Source organism: Leuciscus leuciscus, assembly GCF_965113295.1.
Source record: "Leuciscus leuciscus genome assembly, chromosome: 25".
NCBI lineage: Eukaryota > Metazoa > Chordata > Actinopteri > Cypriniformes > Leuciscidae > Leuciscus > Leuciscus leuciscus.
The window spans coordinates 9,398,484-9,424,514 of NC_138724.1; the positions used below are offsets into that span (position 1 = coordinate 9,398,484).

General features: G+C 49.4%; 3 protein-coding genes across 3 annotated transcripts; 1 reads left to right on the forward strand and 2 right to left on the reverse strand.

The window, feature by feature from the left end:
* Window positions 1-80: 80 nt before the first annotated feature.
* Window positions 81-8,234, reverse strand: LOC309491115 (histone H4). The gene is made up of 2 exons (XM_082160565.1): window positions 7,810-8,234; window positions 81-375 (listed from the first exon to the last, which is right to left on the reverse strand). Exon 1 carries the CDS (start codon window positions 8,190-8,192, stop codon window positions 7,881-7,883), a length of 312 nt encoding a protein of 103 aa, XP_082016691.1. The 5' UTR covers window positions 8,193-8,234; the 3' UTR covers window positions 81-375; window positions 7,810-7,880.
* Window positions 8,235-9,194: 960 nt separating this feature from the next.
* LOC309491109 (histone H3.2-like) lies at window positions 9,195-9,656 on the reverse strand. Its single transcript, XM_082160559.1, has one exon. It carries the CDS (start codon window positions 9,649-9,651, stop codon window positions 9,241-9,243), a length of 411 nt encoding a protein of 136 aa, XP_082016685.1. The 5' UTR covers window positions 9,652-9,656; the 3' UTR covers window positions 9,195-9,240.
* A 13,953-nt stretch (window positions 9,657-23,609) lies between these two features.
* LOC309490008 (piggyBac transposable element-derived protein 4-like) lies at window positions 23,610-24,785 on the forward strand (the record flags this gene model as incomplete). Its single annotated transcript, XM_082158954.1, has 3 exons — window positions 23,610-23,671; window positions 23,740-23,817; window positions 24,020-24,785. 3 exons carry the CDS (start codon window positions 23,610-23,612, stop codon window positions 24,783-24,785), a joined length of 906 nt encoding a protein of 301 aa, XP_082015080.1.
* Window positions 24,786-26,031: the final 1,246 nt, after the last annotated feature.

Sequence of the window (26,031 nt, forward strand, 5' to 3'; positions counted from 1 at the left end):
CAGAGGATCTGATTCTGCACTGGATATTTATTTGATGCTCATGGTAATTACAAATGGCTGGATTGTCTTCCTCTGGTGTTTCATTGGCTAGAAAAGGCGGACAGCACAGACACATCTGCTCCATTCCCCATTATAGCCTCAGATTCTTCTTCAGCTTTATAATACATGCAAAATCAGACAAAGCAGATTTATCAATGGAAGTATATTTATTATTACACAGATTGAAAGAGGCTGGAATAGTGGTGTATTTTTGTTGGGTACCAGCACATGTTGGGGTAGGCTATATGGTAATGAAGTTCCTGATAAACTAGCAAAACAAAACAAAAAAAGAAGAGGAAAAAGCACTAGACAAGAGAGAGGTGGATGTTAAAGTACCTATGGGAAAAAATAGGCAAAATAAGTTTTAAAGAAAAAGGTCATGCATAAGTGGCAAACTAGATGGGACAGTAGAAACACAGTGACACAGGGAAATGGTGTTATAGTATTACACCATTTTAAAGTGTATGTCATGTGCTTTTTATATGTAGTAAATATGATATATATTGTGATACATTATTTAATCACTTATAATTAAGAAAGAGGATATTTTAGGAAAAGGCAGGACTCTAGAATATATTATGTGTGGATGGAATACTTTGAGCATTAATCCTAATAATCCCAGGTTAAATGTCGGACTCATCAACCATGTTAATTTGTCATTCAGTACCTGTGGTGATAATGCTCCTAAGGCGTTAATTGCCATTAAAACATGAAGAAGAAGCAGAACTCCCCCACAAGTTTCAGTATCATTATCCTTACTCTCTCTTCACATTTTGGTAAAGGTGTGGCTAAATTTGAATTCCTTTCCATTGCCGAACCGCAAGTAACTTGACTGCACCACGACGCACGCGCCTCTTTGTCTGACTTTCCCGCTCATGAGGTGTCATAGATCACATTCATGCCAGCAAAGTACTTAAATGGACAATTGTAATTATGCAATGTTCTTACATAATATTGTGCACATTAAACTACACAAATAAAGTCCCTCGGGATTCGTTTTGAGTCCCGGATTTTGGCAAGAACCCCTTTTATGTGTTAGATCCATAACTGTGGTTAGAACCAGTTTAACCTACGAGTAACATGGACCTCGGAGCAGGATTCCTACTTTACATTTCAAAAATCCACTTTTCCAGACTCAATTTTCCAAACCTCTGTAGATTTTCAGACCATAATTTAAACACAAATGATTCATACAGCATTATTCGTCATATAGTACAGTCATCTGTAAATACTTAGTTTTTTATTATTTTTTTATCGGTTTTCTCTAAGTGATAACATGTACGTGCTTGCATGATGAGAAGAAACTTAAACACTTTATTACATGTATAACTGTTACCTATATACACTTCTTACATATCGGTTTGATACAGTAAATGTTCTTAGAAACTCTAAATTCTATATTGTAGAAAACGTACTCGGTTACCTAACGTAACCTCTGTTCTCTCTAGAGAGGGAACGAGTATTGCGTAAGTTTAGCTTACGCTACGGGTAAAGTCATCTTTTCTCGAGATATGAAGCAAAAAATTATCCTTAATTTTAATATCTTGTCAACGCAGTGCGGCAGCAAGCTGACCTAGAGCAGGCAATCTAGCGTGCTCATAGGCTGCTCTGCGGCAACTGCAGCAGCCTATCACTGAGCCCTTGGCGTGACGTCACGTCCAATGAGCGCGAGCAGCGCGCCTACGCGTCACGGCCCGAGGCGGGGCGTGGCAGAGGGTATAAATACGGGCTGAGAGGCTGCTTTCACTGGTTTTTGTCGCAGAAGCGAGTGAGCTCGTGGCGCGAGCACGGCGGGTTACGCAATACTCGTTCCCTCTCTAGAGAGAACAGAGGTTACGTTAGGTAACCGAGTACGTTCTCTTACGAGAGGTTCTCTCGTATTGCGTAAGTTTAGCTTACGCTACGGGAACTCCCTTGTCAACGCCGTGCGCGCCCGGCATCCACTGAATGAGTCCCAGGGAAGCCCGGGGAACACGAGAGTGTGAGCCAGGCGGCCAATGATATGGCTAGCGCAAGTACATAAGCACATAGTAGGGGGAACAGAACGGCGCGGCCGGTCTGACTAACCAACCCTTATATTGTACAGCTCAACCAGGAGGGCTAAATCAAACAGCAGTAGCCCGCGCACAGAAGTGGGCCGGCCTACGCGAGATTTAGACTGATAAAAGTTTAGCCTGCAGGGCGGGAACTTCTAGATTGTAAAATCTAACAAATGTAGACGGGGAGGCCCAGCCCGCCGCCGTACAAATGTCATGAATAGAAATTCCGCTAGTCCAAGCCCATGACGAGGCCATGCCTCTAGTAGAGTGGGCTCTGATGCCCAAAGGGCATTGCAGGTCTTTAGACGCATAAGCAGCTGCAATAGCGTCCACTATCCATCTGGACAGAGTGTGTTTCGAGGCGGCGAGACCCTTGGTGCGCCCACCAAACGAAACGAAAAGCTGCTCCGAGCGCCTCATGGCGGCGGAGCGCGTAATGTAATTTCTCAGCGCTCTGACAGGGCAAAGGAGATTACTGTCAACTTCGCTGCCGGTAGCCGGCAAAGCTGAGAGAGAAATGACCTGTGCTCTGAAGGGTGTGCCCAACACCTTGGGGACATAACCGTGTCTCGGTTTGAGAATAACTTTAGAGTCATTAGGTCCGAACTCGAGACATGCCGCGTTAACTGATAACGCATGCAGGTCACCCACACGTTTGACTGAAGACAGGGCTATCAGAAAAACGGTTTTGAGCGTGAGGTATTTCATATCCACAGTTTCCATGGGTTCAAAGGGATGCGCTTTCATGGCCTCTAAGACCAGGGAAAGATCCCAAATAGGAACCGAGGGGGGTCGCGGGGGGTTCATCCTCCTAGCTCCTCTAAGGAAGCGGATAATGAGCTCATTCCTCCCTAATGCGCGGCCCAGCGCCGAGTCGGAAAAAGCTGATATGGCCGCAACATATACTTTGAGCGTGGAGGGGGACCTGCCCATGTCCAACAGCTCTTGGAGGAAACAAAGCACACGCGACACCTCACATGTTTGTGGATCCAGCCCTTGGGCGGTGCACCATTTATTAAACACAGACCATTTAGATGTGTAGAGCCGTCTCGTAGAGGGAGCTCTAGACTGTGTGATCGTGTTCACAACCCCTATTGGCAAGTCAACGGGTATCCGTTGACTATCCATACATGCAGAGACCAGCGCTCTGGATGAGGATGCCAGATCGAGCCGCGGGCTTGAGAGAGAAGGTCTCTTCTCACCGGTATCGGCCAGGGGGGTGTGTCCGCCAGCCGTATTAGATCTGGGAACCACGTCTGATTCTCCCAATACGGGGCTATGAGGAGCACCGTGTGGCGCGCTTCCCTGATTCTCCCGATGACTTGTGGCAGCAGAGAGACAGGGGGAAAAGCGTAAAGCGGGCCGCTGGGCCAGGTTTGGGCCAGCGCGTCCTCGCTCTTGGAAAAGAACCGTGGGCAGTGCGCGTTGTCTTTTGACGCAAAGAGGTCGACTTCCGCTCTGCCGAAACGGCGCCACAGCGACTGGACTGTTTGGGGATGCAAAGACCACTCCCCCAGGGGAACATTGTCCCTGGACAGTCTGTCTGGACCCTCGTTCAGGAGACCCGGCACATGCGCGGCTCTCAGCGAGCGCAGTGAGTGCTGAGCCCATACAAGGAGGCGTTCCGCCAGGGCGCAGAGAGTTTTGGATCTGACACCGCCCTGACGGTTCACATAGGCTACCACTGACATGTTGTCCGTGCGGACTAGTACGTGGTGGCCCTGTAGGTATGGGAGGAAGTGCTTGAGCGCTTTCTCGACCGCCAGCATCTCTAGACAGTTTATATGAAGGTGACTCTCCTGGTCTGACCAAGGGCCATAGACCGGTCTGCCCTCTAATAGCGCTCCCCAACCTAGGTTGGACGCATCTGTCGAGACAACTTTCCGGTGCGAGACAACTCCCATCGTCACTCCCGTACGATACCATTCGGCTGCTAGCCAGGGCTGCAGGGCTGAAACACAGCCATGATTCACTCTGACTCGTAAGCGGCCGGCCGTCCAGGCTCGGTGAGGCACTCGCGCTTTCAGCCAGCGTTGAAGCGGGCGCATGCGCAGTAAGCCCAGCTGGAGCACTGCTGCAGCTGAGGCCATATGCCCCAGGACTCGCTGGAATGTCCTCAGCGGAACCTGACTGCCCGTCTGGAAAGACGCGGCGAGATGTCGAATGCGGCGCGCGCGCTGCTCTGACAATCTGGCCGTCATAGCCACCGAGTCCAGTTCTATTCCGAGAAAGGAAGTCGACTGGCGGGGTAGTAATGAGCTCTTGGTCCAGTTGACCGAGAGACCCAAGCATTCCAGATGGCTGAGAAGCGCTGTTCTGTGAGACAAAAGCTCTGCCTCTGACTGCGCGAGGACTAGCCAGTCGTCCAGATAATTCAGTATCCGCATTCCTTGTCTCCTCAGGGGAGAGAGAGCCGCGTCCATGCACTTCGTAAATGTACGGGGTGCTAAAGATAGACCGAACGGCAGGACGGTGTACTGATATACCCGACCGTCGAAGGCGAATCTCAAGAATGGCCTGTGACGGGGTATTATCTGAATCTGAAAATATGCGTCCTTTAGATCGAGAGAGATGAACCAGTCTCCCGGGCGAATTTGCGCGAGGATTTGTCTGGTTGTGATCATTTTGAACGGCCGTCTCATGAGAGCTTTGTTCAAATGTCTCAGATCTAAAATAGGTCTCAGCGCTCCGTCCTTCTTGGGTACGAGGAAATAACGGCTGTAAAAGCCCGACTCGCTCTGAGAAGGATGCACCTGTTCTATAGCCCCTTTGTGCAGCAGCTTTGCTATTTCTGCCTGAAGCAGATGCGCTACTTCTGTATTCACTCTCGTCTCTGTCCGTGCTAGAAAGCGCGGGGGACGGCGAGCGAATTGAAGCGAATAGCCGTGCATTATAGTATTCAGCACCCATTCTGACACGCCCTGGATAGCTTGCCATGCTTTCGCACACATAGCTAGGGGTCGAATGATCTCTGGGTTCGGATCGCCGCGCTGGGCGGGATGGGGAACCTCTATCAGAGAGGACGGGGCGGCGCGCGCGCTGCCGGTGCTCGAATATGGGGGCTCGCGAACAATGGTGACTGGCTGTACAGCACATAACGGCTCGGTCACTGGGGACGGGGCACATTTTGATGCTAGAAACCCGTGGCGCGAGAGCGGCATGAGGTTTAACGTGTTTGATAGTAAGTGCGCGCGCTCGTGAGCGGGCACAGGGCTTACATATGCAACACGGCCAGTGTAAGGGAGCTTTAGAGGATCTGCGTCCCGGGATAACTGTGTGACAGAGCGGGCAGTGGGTAGGTGTGGGCTTGGAAGAGCGGGCACATTCTCTACCTTTAGCACTCGAGCGGCGCGTGCCCGCTTTATGAGAGTGCGCTCTGTGAGCGTTACCGGGGAGATCGTGTTTGTGTGTAGTGGTGAGCACTGGGGCGTGGGCACAAATTCTACACTCATGACACCTTCGGCGTGAGCCGGAAAACCCGAAACCATACTCTTTATGAGATTTCTCTGGGTCGCCGTGAAAACGGCGTTTGTGTGCAGGCGAGAGAGTTGTATTACTGGCTCGTTGGCTGCGATGTAAGCTGCTGCAGTAGCCTTTTCTAAGGGGACTGGCAGAGCTGGGCGCTTTGATGGCGGTCCGGCCGCAGCGGGACTCAGCCATCTTTTCCTCCTTGCAGCCGCTAGGAGGACTTCGCGGGCTCAGGCTTGAGCGTCACCTTGGGCCGGGGTCCCCGGGGGGGAGGCGGTTTGTGACGGCTGGTTGAGCGCGACCTAGGGCGGCCGCCCTGTCGTCGCTGCGAAGACGGAGGCTGGGCAGAGCGCTGAGAGGAGTTCCGTGCAGGAGGCTGCTGAGAGCGGCCTGCAGACGAACTCGAGCGGCGGGGCAGGAAGAGATTCATCGCCTGCGATGCCTTCTGCACCTCCGAGAAGCGATCGACGATCCCGGCGACCGCTGGGCCGAACAGGCCGGTGGGAGAGAGCGGTGCGTTGAGGAACACTGAACGCTCGGATTCGCTCATATCCGCCAACGTCAACCAAAGGTGCCTTTCGGTGACGGTGAGCGAGGCCATAGCTCTCCCGATGGCTTGTGCAGCGGACTTTGTGGCGCGAAGGGAGAGGTCCGTCGCGCTACGCAGGTCCGTGAGAACGGCGCGATCCGGGCCTTTCTCGTCCAGCTCTCGGAGGAGATCGGCTTGGAGGATCTGGAGCACAGCCATTGAATGCAGGGCGGAAGCAGCCTGGCCGGCGGCGGAGAAGGCGCGGCCGACGAGTGCTGATGTGGTCCTGCAGGCCTTGGACGGCAGGGCAGACTTTGAGCGCCATCTGGCGGATGGCGGGCAAAGGTGCGTTGCCACAGCATCTTCCACCGGGGGAATTTGAGTATATCCCTTCTCGGCGGCCCCGTCCACTTGGGAGAGGGTCGAGGAGACCGGTGAGCGGAGTCTAGCGGAGAATGGGGCGTTCCACGACTTAGAGAGCTCAGTGTGGAGCTCAGGCAGGAAAGGTGCTGACCTAGAGGCAGGCGCTGGGCGGCGGCTAGGCAGAAAACACCCGTCAAGTCGGTTAGGCGCGGGCGCCCTCGGTGGGGACCAGTCGAGTCCCAATTGTTCGACCGCTTTGGTGAGGAGGCGGAGCAGTTCCGCGTCGACACTGGCGCGGGACCGGCTAGACTCCTGTGCAGAGGAGGTGGAGCCAGACCACTCCTCGCTGTCCGAGGCCAGGATAGAGCAGCTGTCCGTTAAAACAGCGTCGTCCGCTTCATCCCCCGAGGCGACGGCAGTGCGGGCAAAGGCCGGCCGCTGCGCGTCGGGAAGGGGGGGAGGAGATGGAGATAGCGAGGCTCGCGGGAGGGGCTCCGGCGAGCGCTCAGCTGCTGCTGCGGGTTCCGGTGGCCTCTGAGAGCGGCGCTTCTTCTTGCGCGGCCCGGTGGAGGCAGACGGAGAGACAGCTGGAGCGTCGAACAAGGCGAGTCGAGCCCGCAGGGTCGACATCGGCAGTTCTTCGCACATTTCACAGCCACCCGCCGCGAGGGCGAGGGCAGCGTGGTCCGGTCCCAGGCAGAGAGCGCAGATAACATGGCGGTCTCTGTCGCTGAGCGGAGCTTTACATGAGATACAATGCATAATAGAAAGGATATGTTTCGCCGGATAGCGAAGCAGGCAGGGATAGCTGAAGGCGGCGAAGGCGGCCGGCTTCCTCAGGCAGAATCCTCGGCTTGCAAAGCGCTGGTTTCAACGGCGGCTTCCTCAAAGATCAGCGATGCGAAGAGCTTCGCTGAAGAGACAAAAATCAGTGAAAGCAGCCTCTCAGCCCGTATTTATACCCTCTGCCACGCCCCGCCTCGGGCCGTGACGCGTAGGCGCGCTGCTCGCGCTCATTGGACGTGACGTCACGCCAAGGGCTCAGTGATAGGCTGCTGCAGTTGCCGCAGAGCAGCCTATGAGCACGCTAGATTGCCTGCTCTAGGTCAGCTTGCTGCCGCACTGCGTTGACAAGATATTAAAATTAAGGATAATTTTTTGCTTCATATCTCGAGAAAAGATGACTTTACCCGTAGCGTAAGCTAAACTTACGCAATACGAGAGAACCTCTCGTAAGAGAACTAAACATGAGCAATAGTCTGGAAACACATGCTCCGTAATTGCCAAAATCAAATCTCCACACTGCATACAAGTCCTGCCTGACAGTGATTACTAATTAATAATTGACAGAATAAACAACTTAAAACATACTCCTTTTCAACATGTGTGTGGCTCTTAAAAGAGCCGTTGGGGTTGGAGTAGTTTCTCCTGGTTTCAGGCGTTTATCCACCGAAGCCGTACAGGGTGCGTCCCTGTCTCTTCAGCGCGTACACAACATCCATGGCGGTAACGGTCTTTCTCTTGGCGTGCTCGGTGTAAGTGACGGCATCGCGGATCACGTTCTCCAGAAACACCTTCAACACTCCGCGGGTCTCCTCGTAGATCAGACCGGAGATGCGCTTGACGCCGCCGCGGCGAGCCAGACGACGAATGGCGGGTTTGGTGATTCCCTGGATGTTATCACGCAAAACTTTACGGTGACGCTTAGCGCCTCCTTTCCCGAGCCCTTTCCCGCCTTTGCCTCTTCCAGACATGTTTCACAAACACTGATCAATCGATGACAAATGTACGTTCAACGTGGAAAGGAGGCTTTTCATATTTACTTACAGGACCTGATAGAAACCAAGACGACGTCACAAGGCGCAAAACGCCCCTCCCCTCAATATAGTTCCAGCACAAAACAATTATGTGGTTCAACCCAAACCATAATCTAACGAGGCCTGTCCGACTTCTCTCATGTTTTATAAGATGTATTTCGTTTGATGAAGAGGATGTTATAATACCATGATATAATATACAGAGATACTGAATGGTAATGAAATGTGCTAATCTAGAAGTACAGTATAGTACATTTTGTATTAGACAATTCGGATATATTTGCAGAATATAAATGATTTCAGGCCTCAGTTGCTTATACTGTATGTCTACCTTTAGCTGAACTTGCACCTGTAGAAGAGTAATCTCTAAAGTTGGCATTCAACTTGCGCTCAAAGTTTCAAAACAGACCATATACCACTATCAGGGAGTAAGATAGCTGGAAGAAAAGAGTTGGGGGGGGAAAAAACAACCACTGTAGTCTTGTTTGGGAAAACTGTTTGAAGATGAAACGAAGCTTTACCTGTAAATATGAAGACAAATTTCTAGCTCCGTTGAAACTATCCACAACATTAGAATCTGAGTGCGCAGTTTACATGTCAATCGATTGCACATGATAGTTTTGTTAATTTCAATAATTGGTGTTTCATATATAATTTGTCCTAAAGGCCAAACAGCATTCAAGTAAAAAAAAAAAAGTAGATCTAGGCCTATACAAACATTAAAATACATAACCGCTTTATAATTTCTTTATGTCTAAGTATTTTATAATTAGGGTTAGGATTATATTTAATTCTAATAGGGTTTCTGATGATTTAGAGAACGGTTGGGGGGAAAGAGTTCTCCAGCAGAGTATTAGACCCAGAGTATTAATGTAATGCGTGAACGCAACTTTCTACTCATATTGAGTTAAACTGGAAATGATCTCGTTCAGTGCAGTTTTGGTGGCTCTTAAAAGAGCCGTTGTGGGTTGACGCAGACGCTAGTTTAAGCGCGCTCTCCGCGGATGCGGCGGGCCAGCTGAATATCTTTGGGCATGATGGTGACCCTCTTGGCGTGGATGGCGCACAGATTTGTGTCCTCAAACAGACCGACCAAATAAGCCTCGCTAGACTCCTGCAGGGCCATGACAGCGGAGCTCTGGAAGCGCAGGTCCGTCTTGAAGTCTTGAGCGATTTCTCTCACCAGCCGCTGGAAGGGCAGTTTGCGGATCAGCAGCTCGGTGGACTTCTGATAGCGGCGGATCTCCCGCAGAGCCACGGTCCCGGGCCGGTAGCGGTGAGGTTTTTTGACGCCGCCGGTGGCCGGAGCGCTCTTACGGGCGGCTTTAGTAGCGAGCTGCTTCCTCGGGGCTTTACCACCGGTGGATTTACGAGCGGTCTGCTTGGTTCTTGCCATTGATGCGGTCTCCGGTCTTTCTCTCTGTCTTGCTCGCGCTGGAAAGAAATGCTGCTATACACCCGCTTTTAAAGCATTTTACCGCCACGAGCTCATAGTGTCGCGAGGATGCAGACCTTGTGATTGGCTAATACGTGACGTCTGCGCATGAGTGCCAGCCAATGACTGCGCGTTTCCTCTTTTTCAAACAAGTGGAAGGTTTCCCGCTCGAGCTGCCTTTGTTCTGTTGAATACTTCATAACATCAAACAGTGTATATATAACACCTCCCTGGTCTTTATACTCACAATGTTGTATTAAATTGTTCTGAAATACTCGCCTTAGTTCCCAGTGGTTGTGCAGATCTCGGATTAGAACAAGATCACATTACAGTCTGTATAAAACAAGGGCGTAGGTTTGGCCTCAGCTTTGGTGGGGACATCCCCCTCCCCCTCCCCCTGGAATGAGTTTTCTATATGTAATTAAATAATGAACAAATGAATAAAATACACACGTATCATAGTATGCATTCAACACAACAAATCCATTATTATTATCTATTATTATTATCCATGATTACAGTATTCCATTAATACTAAAATTGTATCTACTATTCTATATCAAATTCTATTGATATATTCTATTCTTAAATATTAAATTCTTAGGCTACACTCACTCACAAATACATTACATAAATAGAATGTAGAAACGAAAAATGTCTCAGATCCACTGTTTATGTTGACTGCAAGATTCTAAGTTAAGGTCAGCTAATTAACATTCAGTGACTTGCTAACGTAGCATTCTATCATGATAGCGTGACTTCTATGAGTCTATCAGTGCTGCACAGCCTAATCAATACTCTTAACCTTAGTTGAAAGATTGCTGCTGCTAGGTTTAACTGTAACAACATGGTAACACATACTATCACCAATCAATACTATTTTCCACAGTAGAATCTGCATTTGAAAGCCTGGTCAGTCACTACTACTGCTAGTTTATTTGTGTGGCTAGTTATTTTGCCTACTTACACTCTGCTTTATGAAAAAGCTTCGTATGTCCCCTTTCTTCTTCTTGGGTGGCATAGCTGATCTATCTACAAAGTACAAAAAGTGGCAAAAAACAGAATATTAAAATGTTTTACTCTGGCCTTTGTATGTGGCAGAGAGACAGCCCTGGTAACGTATCGGTTACCTAACGTAACCTCTGTTCTCTCTAGAAGAGGGAACGAGTATTGCGTAAGTAGCTTACGCTGCGGGAAAAGTCATCTTTCTCGAGATATGAAGCCAAAAAATTATCCTTAATTTTTATAAATTTGTCAACGCAGTGCAGCAGCACGCAGACCTAGAGCAGGCTAACTAGCGTGCTCATTGGCTGCCCTGCCGCAACTGCAGCAGCCTACCAGTGAGCCTGGCGTGACGTCACGCCCAATGGGAGCGCTCAGCGCCCCCACGCGTCACGGCCCGTAAGAGGGGCGTGTCTTAGCTTATAAAAGGAGGCTCGGAGGCTGCTTTCTCTGGTTTTTGTCGCTTGAAGCGAAAGAGCTCGTGGCGCGAGCACGGCAGGTTACGCAATACTCGTTCCCTCTTCTAGAGAGAACAGAGGTTACGTTAGGTAACCGATACGTTCTCTTACGAGAGGTTCTCTCGTATTGCGTAAGTAGCTTACGCTGCGGGAACTCCCTTGTCAACGCCGTGCGCGCCCAGCATCCACTGAATGAGTCCCAGGGAAGTCCGGGGAACACAAATAGTGTGAGCCAGGCGGCCAATATGATGGCTAGCGCGAGTACACAAGCACACAATAGGGCACACAGAGCGGCGCAGCCGGTCTGACTGACAAACCCTTGTATGGTACAGCTCAACCAGGAGAGCTAAATCAACAACAGTAGCCCGCGCACAGAAGTGGGCCGGCCTACGCGAGATTTAGACTGATAAAAGTTTAGCCTGCAGGGCGGGAACTTCCAGATTGTAAAATCTAACAAATGTAGAGGGGGAGGCCCAGCCCGCCGCCGTACAAATGTCATGAATGGAAATTCCACTAGACCAAGCCCACGACGAGGCCATGCCTCTGGTAGAGTGGGCTCTGATGCCCAGGGGGCACTGCAGGTCTTTAGACGCGTAAGCAGCTGCGATAGCGTCCACTATCCATCTGGACAGACTGTGTATCGAGGCGGCGAGACCCTTAGTGCGCCCACCAAACGAAACGAAAAGCTGCTCCGAGCGCCTGGCGGCGGCGGAGCGCGTAACATAGTATCTCAGTGCTCTGACAGGGCAAAGGAGGTTACTGTCAACCTCGCTGCCGGTTGCCGGCAAAGCTGAGAGGGAAATGACCTGTGCTCTGAAGGGTGTGTCCAAAACTTTAGGGACGTAACCATGCCTTGGTCTGAGAATGACTTTAGAGTCATTAGGTCCGAACTCCAGGCATGAGGCGTTAACTGATAACGCATGAAGGTCACCCACACGTTTGACTGAAGACAAAGCTATCAGAAAAACGGTTTTGAGCGTGAGGTATTTCATGTCCACGGTTTCCATGGGTTCAAAGGGATGCGCTTTCATGGCCTGTAAGACCAGGGAAAGATCCCAAATAGGAACCGAAGGGGGTCGCGGGGGGTTCATCCTCCTAGCTCCTCTCAGGAAGCGGATGATGTATTCGTTTCTCCCTAATGCGCGGCCCAGCGCCGAGTCGGCGAAAGCTGAGATGGCCGCAACATATACTTTGAGCGTGGATGGGGACCTGCCCAAGTCCAGCAGCTCTTGGAGGAAACAAAGCACACGCGACACTCCACATGCTTGTGGATCCAGCCCTTTGGCGGTGCACCATTTATTAAACACAGACCATTTAGACGCATAGAGCCGCCTCGTAGAGGGGGCTCTAGACTGTGTGATCGTGTTCACAACCCCTGTTGGCAAGTCAACGTGTATCCGTTGAGCGTCCATGCATGCAGAGACCAGCGCTCTTGAGCTCCAGAGCCTTTTGGATCTGACACCGCCTTGACGGTTCACATAGGCCACCACTGACGTGTTGTCCGTACGGACTAGTACATGGTGACCCTGTAGGTATGGGAGGAAGTGCTTGAGCGCGTTCTCGACCGCCAGCATCTCTAGACAGTTTATATGAAGGCGACTCTCCTGGTCTGACCAAAGGCCAAAGACCGGTCTGCCCTCGAAGAGCGCTCCCCAACCTCGGTTGGACGCGTCTGTCGAGACAACTTTCCGGTGCGAGACAACACCCATCGTCACTCCTGTGCGATACCATTCGGCTGCCAGCCAGGGCTGGAGGACTGAAACACAGCCCTGATTCACCCTGACTCGTAGGCTGCCGGCAGTCCAAGCTCGGTGAGGCACTCGCGCTTTCAGCCAGCGTTGAAGCGGGCGCATGCGCAGTAAGCCCAGCTGGAGCACCGCTGCAGCTGAAGCCATATGCCCCAGGATTCGCTGGAATGTCCTCAGCGGCGCGTGACTGCCCGTCTAGAAAGAATCAGAATCAGAATCAGAAAGAGCTTTATTGCCAAGTATGCTTGCGCATACGAGGAATTTGTCTTGGTGACAGTAGCTTCCAGTACACATACAATATAAAGTGACAAGACAAGTGACAAGTAACATAGGTATAAATTAAAAATAGAAAAAATAAAATAAAAATAAAAGATTATAAATTATAAATATGTATAAAGTTATAAGGTGCTATAATGAAATGTCTGAGGGAAGTATTGCACATGTTTGTTCCACAGTAGGGGAACATTTAAGTGTTCATGAGGTAGATGGCCTGGGGAAAGAAACTTTTCCTGTGTCTGGTTGTTTTTGTGCTCGGTGCTCTGTAGCGTCGACCAGACGGTAACAGTTCAAACAGAAAGTGTGCTGGGTGTGACGGGTCCAGAGTGATTTTGCGAGCCCTTTTACTCACTCTGGATGAGTGCAGTACTTTGAGTGTGGGAAGGGTAGTGCCAGTGATTCGCTCAGCAGTCCGAACTATCCGCTGTAGTCTACGGAGGTCGGTTTTGGTAGCAGAGCCGAACCAGACGGTGATGGAAGTGCAGAGGATGGACTGGATGACAGCTGAGTAGAACTGTACGAGCAGCTCCTGTGGCAGGTTGAATTTCCTCAGCTGACGCAGGAAGTACAGTCTCTGTTGGGCTTTCTTCACAATAGAGTCTATGTGAGTGTCCCACTTCAGATCCTGAGAGATGGTGGTGCCCAGGAACCTGAATGACTCTACTGCAGTCACAGTGCTGTCCATGATGGTGAGTGAAGGGAGTGCAGGGGGGTTTCTCCTGAAGTCCACGATCATCTCCACTGTTTTGAGCGTGTTCAGCTCCAGGTTGTTATAACTGCACCAAAGAGCCAGCTGCTCCACCTCCTGTCTGTACGCAGACTCGTCACCGTTCCGGATGAGTCCGATAACAGTAGTGTCGTCCGCAAACTTCAGGAGCTTGACAGAGGTGTCTTTAGAGGTGCAGTCATTTGTGTACAGGGAGAAGAGCAGTGGTGAGAGAACACATCCCTGTGGAGCACCGGTGCTGATGGTGCGGCTGTCGGACGTGATTTTGCCCATTCTGACTAGCTGTTGTCTGTCTGTCAGAAAGCTGGTGATCCATTGACAGATGGAGCTAGGGACAGAGAGCTGGGTCAGTTTGGTCTGGAGCAGTGATGGGACGATGGTGTTGAAGGCAGAACTAAAGTCCACGAACAGAATCCTTGCATAGGTCCCTGGTTTGTCCAGATGTTGTAGGGTGTAATGCAGTCCCATATTGACCACATCATCCACAGACCGGTTTGCTCTGTAGGCAAACTGCAGGGGGTCCAGCAAGGGTCCAGTGATGTCCTTCAGATATGCTAACACCAGTCTTTCGAATGACTTCATGGCCACAGATGTTAAGGCAACAGGTCTGTAGTCATTGAGTCCTGTGATCTTTGGTTTCTTCGGGATTGGGATGATGGTGGAGCGTTTAAAGCAGAAAGGGACTTTGCACTGCTCCAGTGATCTGTTGAAGATCAGTGAGAAGATAGAGGCCAGCTGGTCAGCGCAGGTTTTCAGACAGGCTGGTGAAACACCGTCTGGGCCTGGTGCTTTCCTTCTCTTCTGTTTCCTGAAGATCTGACGCACATTATCCTCACTGATCTGAAGTGCAGGGGGGGAGGGGAGGGGGATGGCTGGAGGTGTTGATGGCTGTGTAGAGAGATGGTGAGGGCGGGTATGGGGTGTCTGATCGGGGGTCTCAAATCTACAGTAAAAGACATTCAGCTCGTTCGCAAGATGCTTGTTGCTGTCGATGCTGGGGGATGGTGTCTTGTAGTTGGTAACGTCTTTCAGGCCTTTCCACACTGATGCAGGGTCGTTGGAGGAAAACTGGTTTTCCAGCTTTTTGGCATAGCTCTTCTTAGCCACTTCAATCTCCTTTGTCAATGTGTTCCTGGCCTGATTATACAAGATCCTATCCCCACTCCTGTAGGCATCTTCTTTGACCTGACGAAGCTGTCTGAGTTTTGGTGTGAACCATGGTTTATCATTGTTGAATGATAAGTAAGTCCTGGTAGGGATGCATAAATCCTCACAGAAACTGATGTATGATGTTACAGTCTCTGTGAGCTCGTCCAGATCGCTGGCAGCAGCTTCAAAAACACTCCAGTCAGTGCATTCAAAACAGGCTTGTAAGACCTGCTCTGTGTCGTTGGTCCATCTCTTTACAGTCCTTATTACTGGCTTAGCAGTTTTAAGTTTTTGCCTGTAAGTTGGTAGAAGATGAACCAGGCAGTGATCGGAAAGTCCTAGAGCTGCTCTGGCGACGGAGCGATATGCATCCTTTGTTGTGGTGTAGCAATGGTCCAAAATATTATTGTCTCTGGTGGGGCATGTAATGTGCTGTTTGAATTTAGGCAGTTCACGTGTGAGTTTTGCCTGATTAAAGTCTCCGAGAATGATAAGAACAGAGTCCGGGTGTTGTTGTTCTGTTTCTGTGATCAGATCAGCCAGCTGTTGCAGCGCCGTACTCACGTGTGCTTGCGGTGGAATGTAAACACTGATGAGAACGAGCGAGGAAAACTCCCGCGGCGAGTAGAACGGCTTACAGTTAATGAAAAGCACTTCCACATCAGGACAGCACATCTTCCTTAACACAGTTACATCAGTACACCACCTTCTGTTGATGTAAAAGCATGTCCCACCACCGCGCGTTTTCCCCGTTGACTCCATATCGCGATCCGCTCTGAACAGCTGAAAGTCCGGTAGATGTAACACGCTGTCCGGAATGGCTTCGTTCAGCCAGGTTTCCGTGAAACACAGAGCAGCAGAGTTGGTAAAGTCCTTGTTTTTGCGTGAGAGCAGAAGTAGTTCGTCCATTTTGTTAGGGAGAGAGCGGACATTCGCCAGATGGATGCTAGGCAGCGCCGTTCTGAATCCGCGCTGCCTGAGCTTCACGAGTGTGCCGGCTCGCTTCCCACGCCTGCGCGTCTTATACTGTTTCCACAGTGCAGCGGCGCAACCGACGACAATGTTCCGCAAAACGCCAGAAGAATCAAAAACTGGTTGGTGATCAGTTGGTGTGCACTGCCGAATGTTCAGCAGTTCGTCCCTGGTATAACTGATAGCGAATGACAAACATAAAACAGGACAAACTAACAAAAACAGTGTAACAACTGGAGAGCTCAACACCGAGGCAGCCATCCGCGGCGCCATCTTGGATTGAAGTGCAAGATGGCGAGAAAGACGCAGCGAGATGTCGAATGCGGCGCGCGCGCTGCTCTGACAATCTGGCCGTCATAGCCACCGAGTCCAGTTCTATCCCGAGAAAGGAAATAGACTGACGGGGCAGTAATGAGCTCTTGGTCCAGTTGACTGAGAGACCCAAGCTTTCCAGATGGCTGAGAAGCGCTGTTCTGTGAGACACAAGCTCTGTCTCTGACTGCGCTAGAATTAGCCAATCGTCCAGATAGTTCAGTATCCGCATCCCCTGTCTTCTCAGGGGAGAGAGAGCCGCGTCCATGCACTTCGTAAATGTACGGGGTGCCAAAGATAGACCGAACGGCAGGACGGTGTACTGATAAACCCGGCCGTCGAAGGCGAATCTCAAGAATGGCCTGTGACGGGGTGTTATCTGGATCTGAAAATATGCGTCCTTCAGATCGAGAGAGATAAACCAGTCTCCCGGGCGAATTTGCGCGAGAATTTGTCTGGTTGTAATCATTTTGAACGGCCGTCTCATGAGGGCTTTGTTCAAGTGTCTCAGATCTAAAATAGGTCTTAGCGCTCCGTCCTTCTTGGGTACGAGGAAGTAACGGCTGTAAAGCCCGACTCGCTCAGAGAAGGATGAACCTGTTCTATAGCCCCTTTGCGCAGCAGCTTCGCTATTTCTGCTTGAAGCAGGTGCGCTGCTTCTAAAGTCACTTTTGTCTCCGTCTGCGCTAGAAAGCGCGGGGGGGCGACGAGCGAATTGAAGCGAATAGTCGTGTTATATAGTATTCAGCACCCATTCTGACGCGCCCTGAATAGCTTCCCATGCTTTTGCACGCATAGCTAGGGGTCGAATGGTCTCTGGGTTCAGATCGCCGCGCTGAGCGGGATGGGGAACCTGTATCAGAGAGGATGGGGCGGCGACGCGCCGCCAGTGCTCGAACACGGGGGCTGGAAAACAGTGCTGACTGGCTGTACAGCATATGATGGCTCGATCGCTACGGATGGAGCGCGTTTTGCTGCTAAACACCCCTGGCGCGAGAGCGGCGTGGGGGTTGTCATGTCTGAAAGTGGGTGCGCGTGCTCGTGAGCGGGCGCAGAGTTTACACTTATAACACGGCCAGTGTTTGGGAGCTTTGTAACCCGAGGTAACTGAGTGGCAGAGCGAGCAGCGGGTAGTTGTGAGCACAGGGTTGTGGGCACATTTACTACACTTGGTACTCGAGCGTGTGTCCGCTTTATGAGAGTGCGCTCTGAGCGTGTTACCATGGGGATAGTGTTTGTGTGTAGTGGTGAGCACATTTTCTACACTTATGACACCTTCGGCCAGAGCCGGAATGTTTGTGAGCTTTGGAGGATCTGCAACCCGGGGTAACTGTGTAACAGAGCGGGCAGTGGGTAGGTGTGGGCACAGATTTGTGGGCACATTCTCTACGCTTAGCACTCGAGCGGCGCATGCCCGCTATGAGAGTGCGCTCTGTGAGCGTTACCGGGGAGACCGTGTTTGTGTGTAGCAGTGAGCACGTGGGAGTGGGCACATATTCTACACTTATAACACCATTGGCGTTATAGGAAACTGATAGAGCGAATGCTTTGATGGCTCATATGTTTAGACGCTCATAAATACTCAAGCACCATCCTGTGAGCGGGAGGGTGCGAGATGCGGATTCACTTTCTGTATGTAAGAAAGCTGCCGCGAGCTCGGAGAAGCCAGCAGAAAAAAAATATTTATCTGCCGCCAGAGTCGGATTCGAACTCGGATCTCCCGCGCGGAAGCCTAGTGTTCTGCCACTGAGCCACAGGGGCTCACATAAGCTCTCAGTTAGCGCAAGCATATGACAGAGCGTCGTGTTTCGTTTCGGCGTTTGTTTGCAGGCGTGCGTGTATTAAACAGGCTCGTTTACTGCAGTATTAGTATTTCCAGCCGCCTGAACTTTAGAGGGGACTGAGAAATATGTCAGGAACGGAGTTTAGTCCGACCTGGGTGGGACTTCCTCTTTTCGTCGGTGCTCGTGACGTCCGCTCTGATATCCCTTGAGAACGGCGCGGTTGCGCGGCTCGGACAAAGGGAGAGAGAGCGGGAAGATGTCATCATGTGCTGTGACATCGTTAGTTTGCAGACGTGCGTGTATGAAAACAGGCTCGTTTACTGCAACATAGATATTTCTAGTCGCCTGTAGCTTAGGAGGGGACTGAGAAATGGAGGTGGCCGGTAGGTGACGCGCACGACCGAGACGCGGGGTAGCTTTCTTATAACGTAAAGGAAGCCAGCCCGTGACCGCCTACTTCTGACATCCCTTGTGAGCGGCGCGTTTGCGCGGCTCGAACAGAGGGGGAGAGCGCAGGAAGGGCGAGCGTCGTCATGTTTTGCGTAGCGTTAGTTTGCAGGCGTGCGTGCATAAAAACAGGCTCGTTACTGCAATATATGTATTTCCAGTCGCCTAAGCTTAGGAGGGGACTGAGAAATATGTCAGGAATGGAGGTTAGTCCGCTAACACTCTACTCTCCTTTAGCCAGTGACGGGGGGGGGGTAGCTTTCTTGTAACGTAAAGGAAGCTATAGCCCGAGACCGTCCGTTTCTGACATCCCTTGTGAGCGGCGCCGTTTGCGCGGCTTGACAGAGGGGTCTGACGTCATCTGCTTCGTCCCCTGAGGCGACGGCAGTGCGGGCAATGGCCGGCCGCTGCGCGTCGGTGAAGGGCGGGGGAGAAGGAGAGAGCGAGGCTTGCGGGAGGGGCTCCGGCGAGCGCTCAGCTGTCATACCCGGCTCGCTGTACGCAGCCGCCCGGGTAGAAGGCCAGGCAGAGAGCGCAATCACAAGGCGGTCTCCGTCGCTGAGCGTGGCTCTGCACGAGCCACAGGATGAGCGAGGCATTTGAAACAACGCCTCGCGCTCTTTTAGATGCAAAGTGTGTCGCGGGGCGAGCACACAACACACACACATAGAGCAAATAAAGGATATATTCGCCGGATAGCGAAGCAGGCAGGGAAAGCTGAAGGCGGCGAAGGCGGCCGGCTTCCTCAGTCTGAGATCCTCGGCTTGCTGGTCGCTTGTTTCGACGGCGGCTTCCTCAGAGTCCAGCGATGCGGAGAGCTTCGCTGAAGAGACAAAAATCAGAGAAAGCAGCCTCCGAGCCTCCTTTTATAAGCTAAGACACGCCCCTCTTACGGGCCGTGACGCGTGGGGGCGCTGAGCGCTCCCATTGGGCGTGACGTCACGCCAGGCTCACTGGTAGGCTGCTGCAGTTGCGGCAGGGCAGCCAATGAGCACGCTAGTTAGCCTGCTCTAGGTCTGCGTGCTGCTGCACTGCGTTGACAAATTTATACAAATTAAGGATAATTTTTTGGCTTCATATCTCGAGAAAGATGACTTTTCCCGCAGCGTAAGCTACTTACGCAATTCGAGAGAACCTCTCGTAAGAGAACTTACCGTCGGCGTCGTCGACGCGCGCGCGCGCACACACACACACACACACACACACACACACACCACCCGCTCGCTGCCAGTGCAAGCACAAAAGTAGTCCCGGCCCGCGCGTGTAGCCTGTCAGATACACCGCCACCAATCAAATTACGGCGTTTCTTGTACTGTCGTTGTTTTGGCCGTTGGAATCGATCCAAATAGCAGCGCAAAGATCCAAATAGCAGTTCAAAGGAGCTTGCTAAATATTGGTGGGGACAAATTTGTCATCTCAAAATATTGATTGGGACTAGTACCTAGCGTCCCCCCCTAAACCTACGCCCATGGTATAAAAGCACTGCAGCGAGACACACTAGGGTTTCCATCCGTCCCGTAAAATAGGGATCAAAGAACCGGTAATATTGTAATAAAGTAATATTTACCAATTTCTTTTTCCATGAAGCCGATATGTAGGTTGCTTTTTATTTTGAACAATTTATTAAAATATTCAATACACTATCAGAGCTTGGTAGACCAACTACATTTTAATATTAAGGGAGATGGGTTGGATAACAAACACATTAGGGGATCATCATGTGCTTACAACAAACACTGTAAAGTTACTGTAATCGTCAATGACGCAATCATATATTTGACTCTGGTTTGATGGGTCATTTTCTCTCTCAACCAAACGCCTTTATGCGGTTTATAAATATTAAAAAGGAAGACACTCTCTGTCAGATAAAATGGGTGGCTCTTAAAAGAGCCTTTTGATCTAAATAAGACAAACTTTAGAACTAATTTATTTAGATTTGGAGGGTTTCTCGGTCTTATTGGGCAGGAGCACGGCCTGGATGTTGGGCAAGACGCCGCCCTGAGCGATGGTCACTCGGCCCAAAAGTTTGTTGAGCTCCTCGTCGTTGCGCACCGCCAGCTGCAGGTGACGGGGAATGATGCGGGTCTTCTTGTTGTCCCGAGCGGCGTTTCCAGCCTATATTTAAGGCCAATTTATACTTCTGCGTCGAGTGTACGCCGTAGTGTACGTCGTAGGCTACGCACGTAGGCCACGCCGTCGTGAGCATTTATACTTCTGCGAATGTCTGTGTTGCTCTGCAGTTACACCGCCGAAACGCTAGTTGGCGCGGGTGGGTTTTAATGTTCCACTGTGTTTACATTCCTCGCGGCTGTTTTGAGTTTAGGTTTCTACGAGCAATGGCGACTGAAGGAGTCATACAGATGGCTGTATTTCCGCACTTCTTCAAGCAATCTCTCGGTCACTTGGTCTATTTCCATGGCTCTTCACTGATCTTCGGAATTTAAAAATGGCGGGCGGGCGGTGCAGAGTGCAGAAGATCATTCCGGAAATGCGTAGGAGGAAACGCGATGCTATCCAGCCGACCAATCACAGATCTTGCGGTCCGCGTCGCCGCGACGCGTAGTTACATTTTTGAGGAGGTGCGCGTCAGGGTACGGCGAAGGGTACGACGTATGGTACACGTCAATGCGTATGCTACGCCGTACCTTCTACGCGCACCCGACGCAGAAGTATAAATTGGCCTTTAGCCGCTTCTGAAATATGGGAAGCCAAACAAACCAAAAGTGGGACGAGACAGCGGGGGTTTACAGAGCTCGCGCCGCGCTGACGTCATCTGCGCGGTTCAATGGTCCGAGCCGAGAACCTGCGCGAACAATCCTCACCAGCGCTGCGCTGACCAATTTAAACAGCGCAGCGCAAACCATACATGCAAATAAATGTACAATAAAGAAACCCCTCCTTCCTTACAAAAAATTGGTTCTCTGCTGAAATTTTGGAGTTTTTCCCTACAGAAGACAAAGAAGAATGACAAGATGAAATGCATACATTTCTTATGTTTATTATCTTTAATAGTGTTAGCAAAGAGTAGTGTTGTGCGTCGATACTTTGAAGAACTGCACATATGTATAGAGGCTACGGAAAGAGCTGTATAAAGCAGAAACTTCAATGACTTTCAATATCGTAGTCGTCTTGAGGAGCACGCCAACCTTCTGGTAATTATATATTGGACAGTTTACATGGTCAGCTAATGTATTTTATTACTGTAGTAAGTTTTGCATTCAGCCATCATTATTTTGTAGACTTTAAGCTTTTTATGTCTGAATTCCATAATTAAAACGATCATTTGTTAATTTTGAATAAAATGTTAAAACTAAAGATCGATTTTATGTTATTGATATTTTGTGATATTGATTTATAGGGTGAATTCAGTGTGATTTGGACACTTTTTGCCATTGAGAATAATTGGAAAAAGTGTCCCTCCCAATCAACCTGAATACACACACACACACACGCACACAATATATATATATATAGTGTGTGTGTGTGTGTGTGTGTGTGTGTGTGTGTGTGTGTGTGTGTGTGTGTGTGTGTGTGTGTGTGTGTGTGTGTATTCAGGTTGATTGGGAGGGACACTTTTTCCAATTAATCTAAATAAAAAGCTTAAAGTCTACAAATGATGGCTGAATGCAAAACTTACTACAATAATAAAATACATTACCTGAACATGTAAACTGTCCGATATAATTACCAGAAGGTTGGCGTGCTCCTCAAGACGACTACGATATTGAAAGTCATTGAAGTTACCAATTATAGGTTTGTAAACATCCGGGATGCGTGCGCATCGTGGTTGCAGAAAGACCAGTTTAACAGCTGATCATTACACGGATACGGTTAAGAATAATACTAATAGCTCGATTTAAAACATTTTATATATATATTTGAGTTTATATTTAATTTTCGGAATGTTCTCCGCGTATTTTTTTGACCACTTTTGGTCCCGACATGCGCAGTACAACCTGCGTGACGCCGTGTGACGTAGGGTGATAATTCCCCTATACATATGTGCAGTTCTTCAAAGTATCAACGCACAACACTACTCTTTACTAACACTATTAAAGATAATAAACATAAGAAATGTATGCATTTCATCTTGTCATTCTTCTTCTTTGTAGGGAAAAACTCCTAAACTTCAGCAGAGAACCAATTTTTTGAAAGGAAGGAGGGGTTTCTTTATTGTACATTTATTTGCATGTATGGTTTGCGCTGCGCTGTTTAAATTGGTCAGCGCAGCGCTGGTGAGGATTGTTCGCGCCGCGCTGCCCATTGGGTGTCGCTGGGAAACACGTCCGCGCTGCGCTGACGAATCGGCCGCGCGGCTCGGACCATTGAACCGCGCAGAGGACATGTCAGCGCGGCGCGAGCTCTGTAAACCCCCGCTGTCTCGTCCCACTTTTGGTTTGTTTGGCTTCCCATACTGAAACGCGCCGCGTCGCGGCCGGTGTAAACACAAGCATTCACTTGAATGGGCGCGATCAGCTCCGGTAGCTGTGTCGCAGCCGTAATGCGCTGCAGACGTGTTCAGTGTAAATGAGGGGTTACTGTGTTCTCCAACATCTGCTGAGGTGTAAATGTTTTGAATGTGAATAACAGAAGCGTGTCGATGCCCCATCAACAGCCATTTAAAGCGCGCGACCGTATATCCATTAATTATCAATGGACCATTTTCACAGACTGTGATGACTAGTTTTAATGGTGATAAGCATCGTGAATCCTGCAGAGTGTTATCATTACTATTTAAATGTATGCACATTTATAACTATAGCCTACATGGACATGGTAATATATCACCGTTGCATCAAATAAAAAAAAAAATAAAAAAAAAAATAGGGTGTTTCTAATACTGCGGCTGTGTGAGTGACAGTGAGATAAACATCTTTCTCTCTTCTCGACTGCCTTTATTAAGCTCTCTATATTTCTTTTACTCTTTTTGAAAGTTGTGAACACTTTTGTGAAATGTTTATATTGTTATTTGAACAAATTAAAAACAAAAATATATATGTAATATAGTCTCTCATTCACCACATTAGAATTTTACTCAGCTAGGATGATTTTCTCTTCTGAGAAACCCGGAAATGTGAAAAGGGTCTATCACTTATGCATGCACTGGTTTGCCACCTTGAACAACATAAGTTAATTGTTTACTAATATTTGTGCTTGTACCTTTTCTTTTCTAGGAATGTGGTTCCTTCACGTGAACCTCACACAGGACACAAACATCGTTCAGTTTTCAACGCGGTTGAGAATCTTAATGTGTAAGTGCACGTTTACCCCGTCATTTTACAAGTGACATATTATTTCACAGTACATGTAATCAAAATGAATCTAAGCAAAGTATATGTGCATGGATGAATGTGTAAATCGCATTTTAATGAGTTGGCAATATATCAGTATTGGTAATTGATAATGTTGTGATCCTTTTGTCAACATGCTCACTTTTGTTTTCTCCCCCCACAGATGTGAGAATGACAGTGACCAGATTCCTGTTTTAAAGAGAAAGACGCTGTCATGGAGGGAAGAGACTGATGTCGATGTGGCTCCAAAGTCTCTGAGATTCCTGCCAGCTCGGGAACCTGGGCCGCAGTCGAGTCTTGCTGACTCGCACTCTCCTATGAGTCTTTTCAAACTGTTTTTCTCAGAGAGCGCCGTGTCAAAACTGTGCCACAACACAAACGCTCAGGCTGCCAGGGCACTCGCAAAGGGTCGCAAATACAGTTGGACAGATGTCAGTGTTGACGAGCTGTACCGCTACATTGGACTCGTTTTCTACATGTCCTTGGTGAAGATGAGCTCCATCGCTGACTACTGGCGGCAGGACAATCTCTTCTCTGTGCCCTTTCCCGCCACAGTCATGTCTAGGGACCGATACCGCACCATTTCATGGAATTTGCACATAAGTCACCCAGAGGCAGACAAGGAAAATGACAAAAAGAGGGGAACAGCTGAACATGACCAGCTCTTCAGGGTCAGACCCCTCATGGACACCATCCGTCTTGCGTGCAAAACCTTTTATCACCCCAGAAGAAATTTGGCTGTGAAGGAAAGACTGGTGGCATGCAGAGCAAATGCAGGAATGAGAAGATTCATGAAAGCCGAGTCAGCAAAGCTGGCCTTCAAGTTTTTTTTCCTGGCAGACTCGTCGAATGGATATACTGTGGACCTCTCTGTGTACACGGGCAAGAACATCTTTCCCACAGGCCGTGGCTTTCTTATGATGCTGTGATGTCTCTTCTGGACAAGAAAGTTTTGGGCTCTGGGTACCATGTGTACATGGACGATTTCTATACAAGTCCAAAGCTCTTAACAGACTTGTTTGCTATGAAGTTTGGTGCTTGTGGGACTTACAGAGACACTAGGAAGGACTTCCCACGGAGCGCATCTAATCCATTGACCAAAAAGTCCAGCAGGGGATCCATCCGGTGGATTCGAGATGGGCCTCTTGTGTGTGTGAAGTGGATGGACAAAAAAGAGATGTCTGTTTGTTCCACCATCCATGCTGCCTATACAGGAGACCGTGTGAAACGACAAGTGAAAGCACAAGAGACACGGAGGACAAAGTCTTTTCCATGTCCTGCGCCTGTGAGCGCTTACAACCAGCACATGACAAGTGTTGACCCGTCCGACCAGCTGTTGCAGTACTACACTGCACAGCACAACACCATGAAGTGGTACAGAAAAGTCTTTCTACACTTCTTGGACGTTGCTGCCACCAACGCTTTCATATTGCACAAGGAGCTACACGGCAACATGACGCACAAGGCGTTTATGGAAGAGCTTGTTGCAGGGCTCTGTGGTGTGTCTGAGAAAGCAGATCCAGAACAGACCAGTAATGACCATGTGCCGGTTCCAGGAGCTGAGCTGACCTCCGACGTCAGAAATATTGCCACTGTTGGTCGCCGCATATGTGTGCATTGCAAAGCAGTGCGTGGCAAGAAGCAACAAACACCATGGAAATGCCAGGCATGTGACGTTAATTTGTGTCTTCAGTTGAACAGGAACTGTTTCCAGGAATGGCACAACAATGATTGAGTGTGTTCAAACCTGGGTGCACCGCAATGTGCCTTCAATTACACACCCTCTTTTGTTTGAGTAAACTGTACACTATTTTTTGTAAATAAACTACATATAAAAATGTGTGTGATTGTGAGGAGACGCTTTTTTATTATTATTATTTCATATTAATAGATCCTTTAGGAAGGGATCAATATTTCCTCAGGTGCTGAATGCAGTATTTATGACCACTAGCACTGTCTTTCACACTGCTTTTATGAAAACAGAAAATCAAAGTAGCATTATTATTGAAATACAATCTGGGCTGAATGCAGTGTAGTGAGCCATTTTCCTTATGGTGTAAATAGTGGAAATAAGCACAAATGTTATAGGGCATGTCCAATGTCTTCAGGATTCGAAGAACACCTCTGATTCTATGGGGTTTTAAATATTAAATGTGTGATGGGAGATTTTAGACC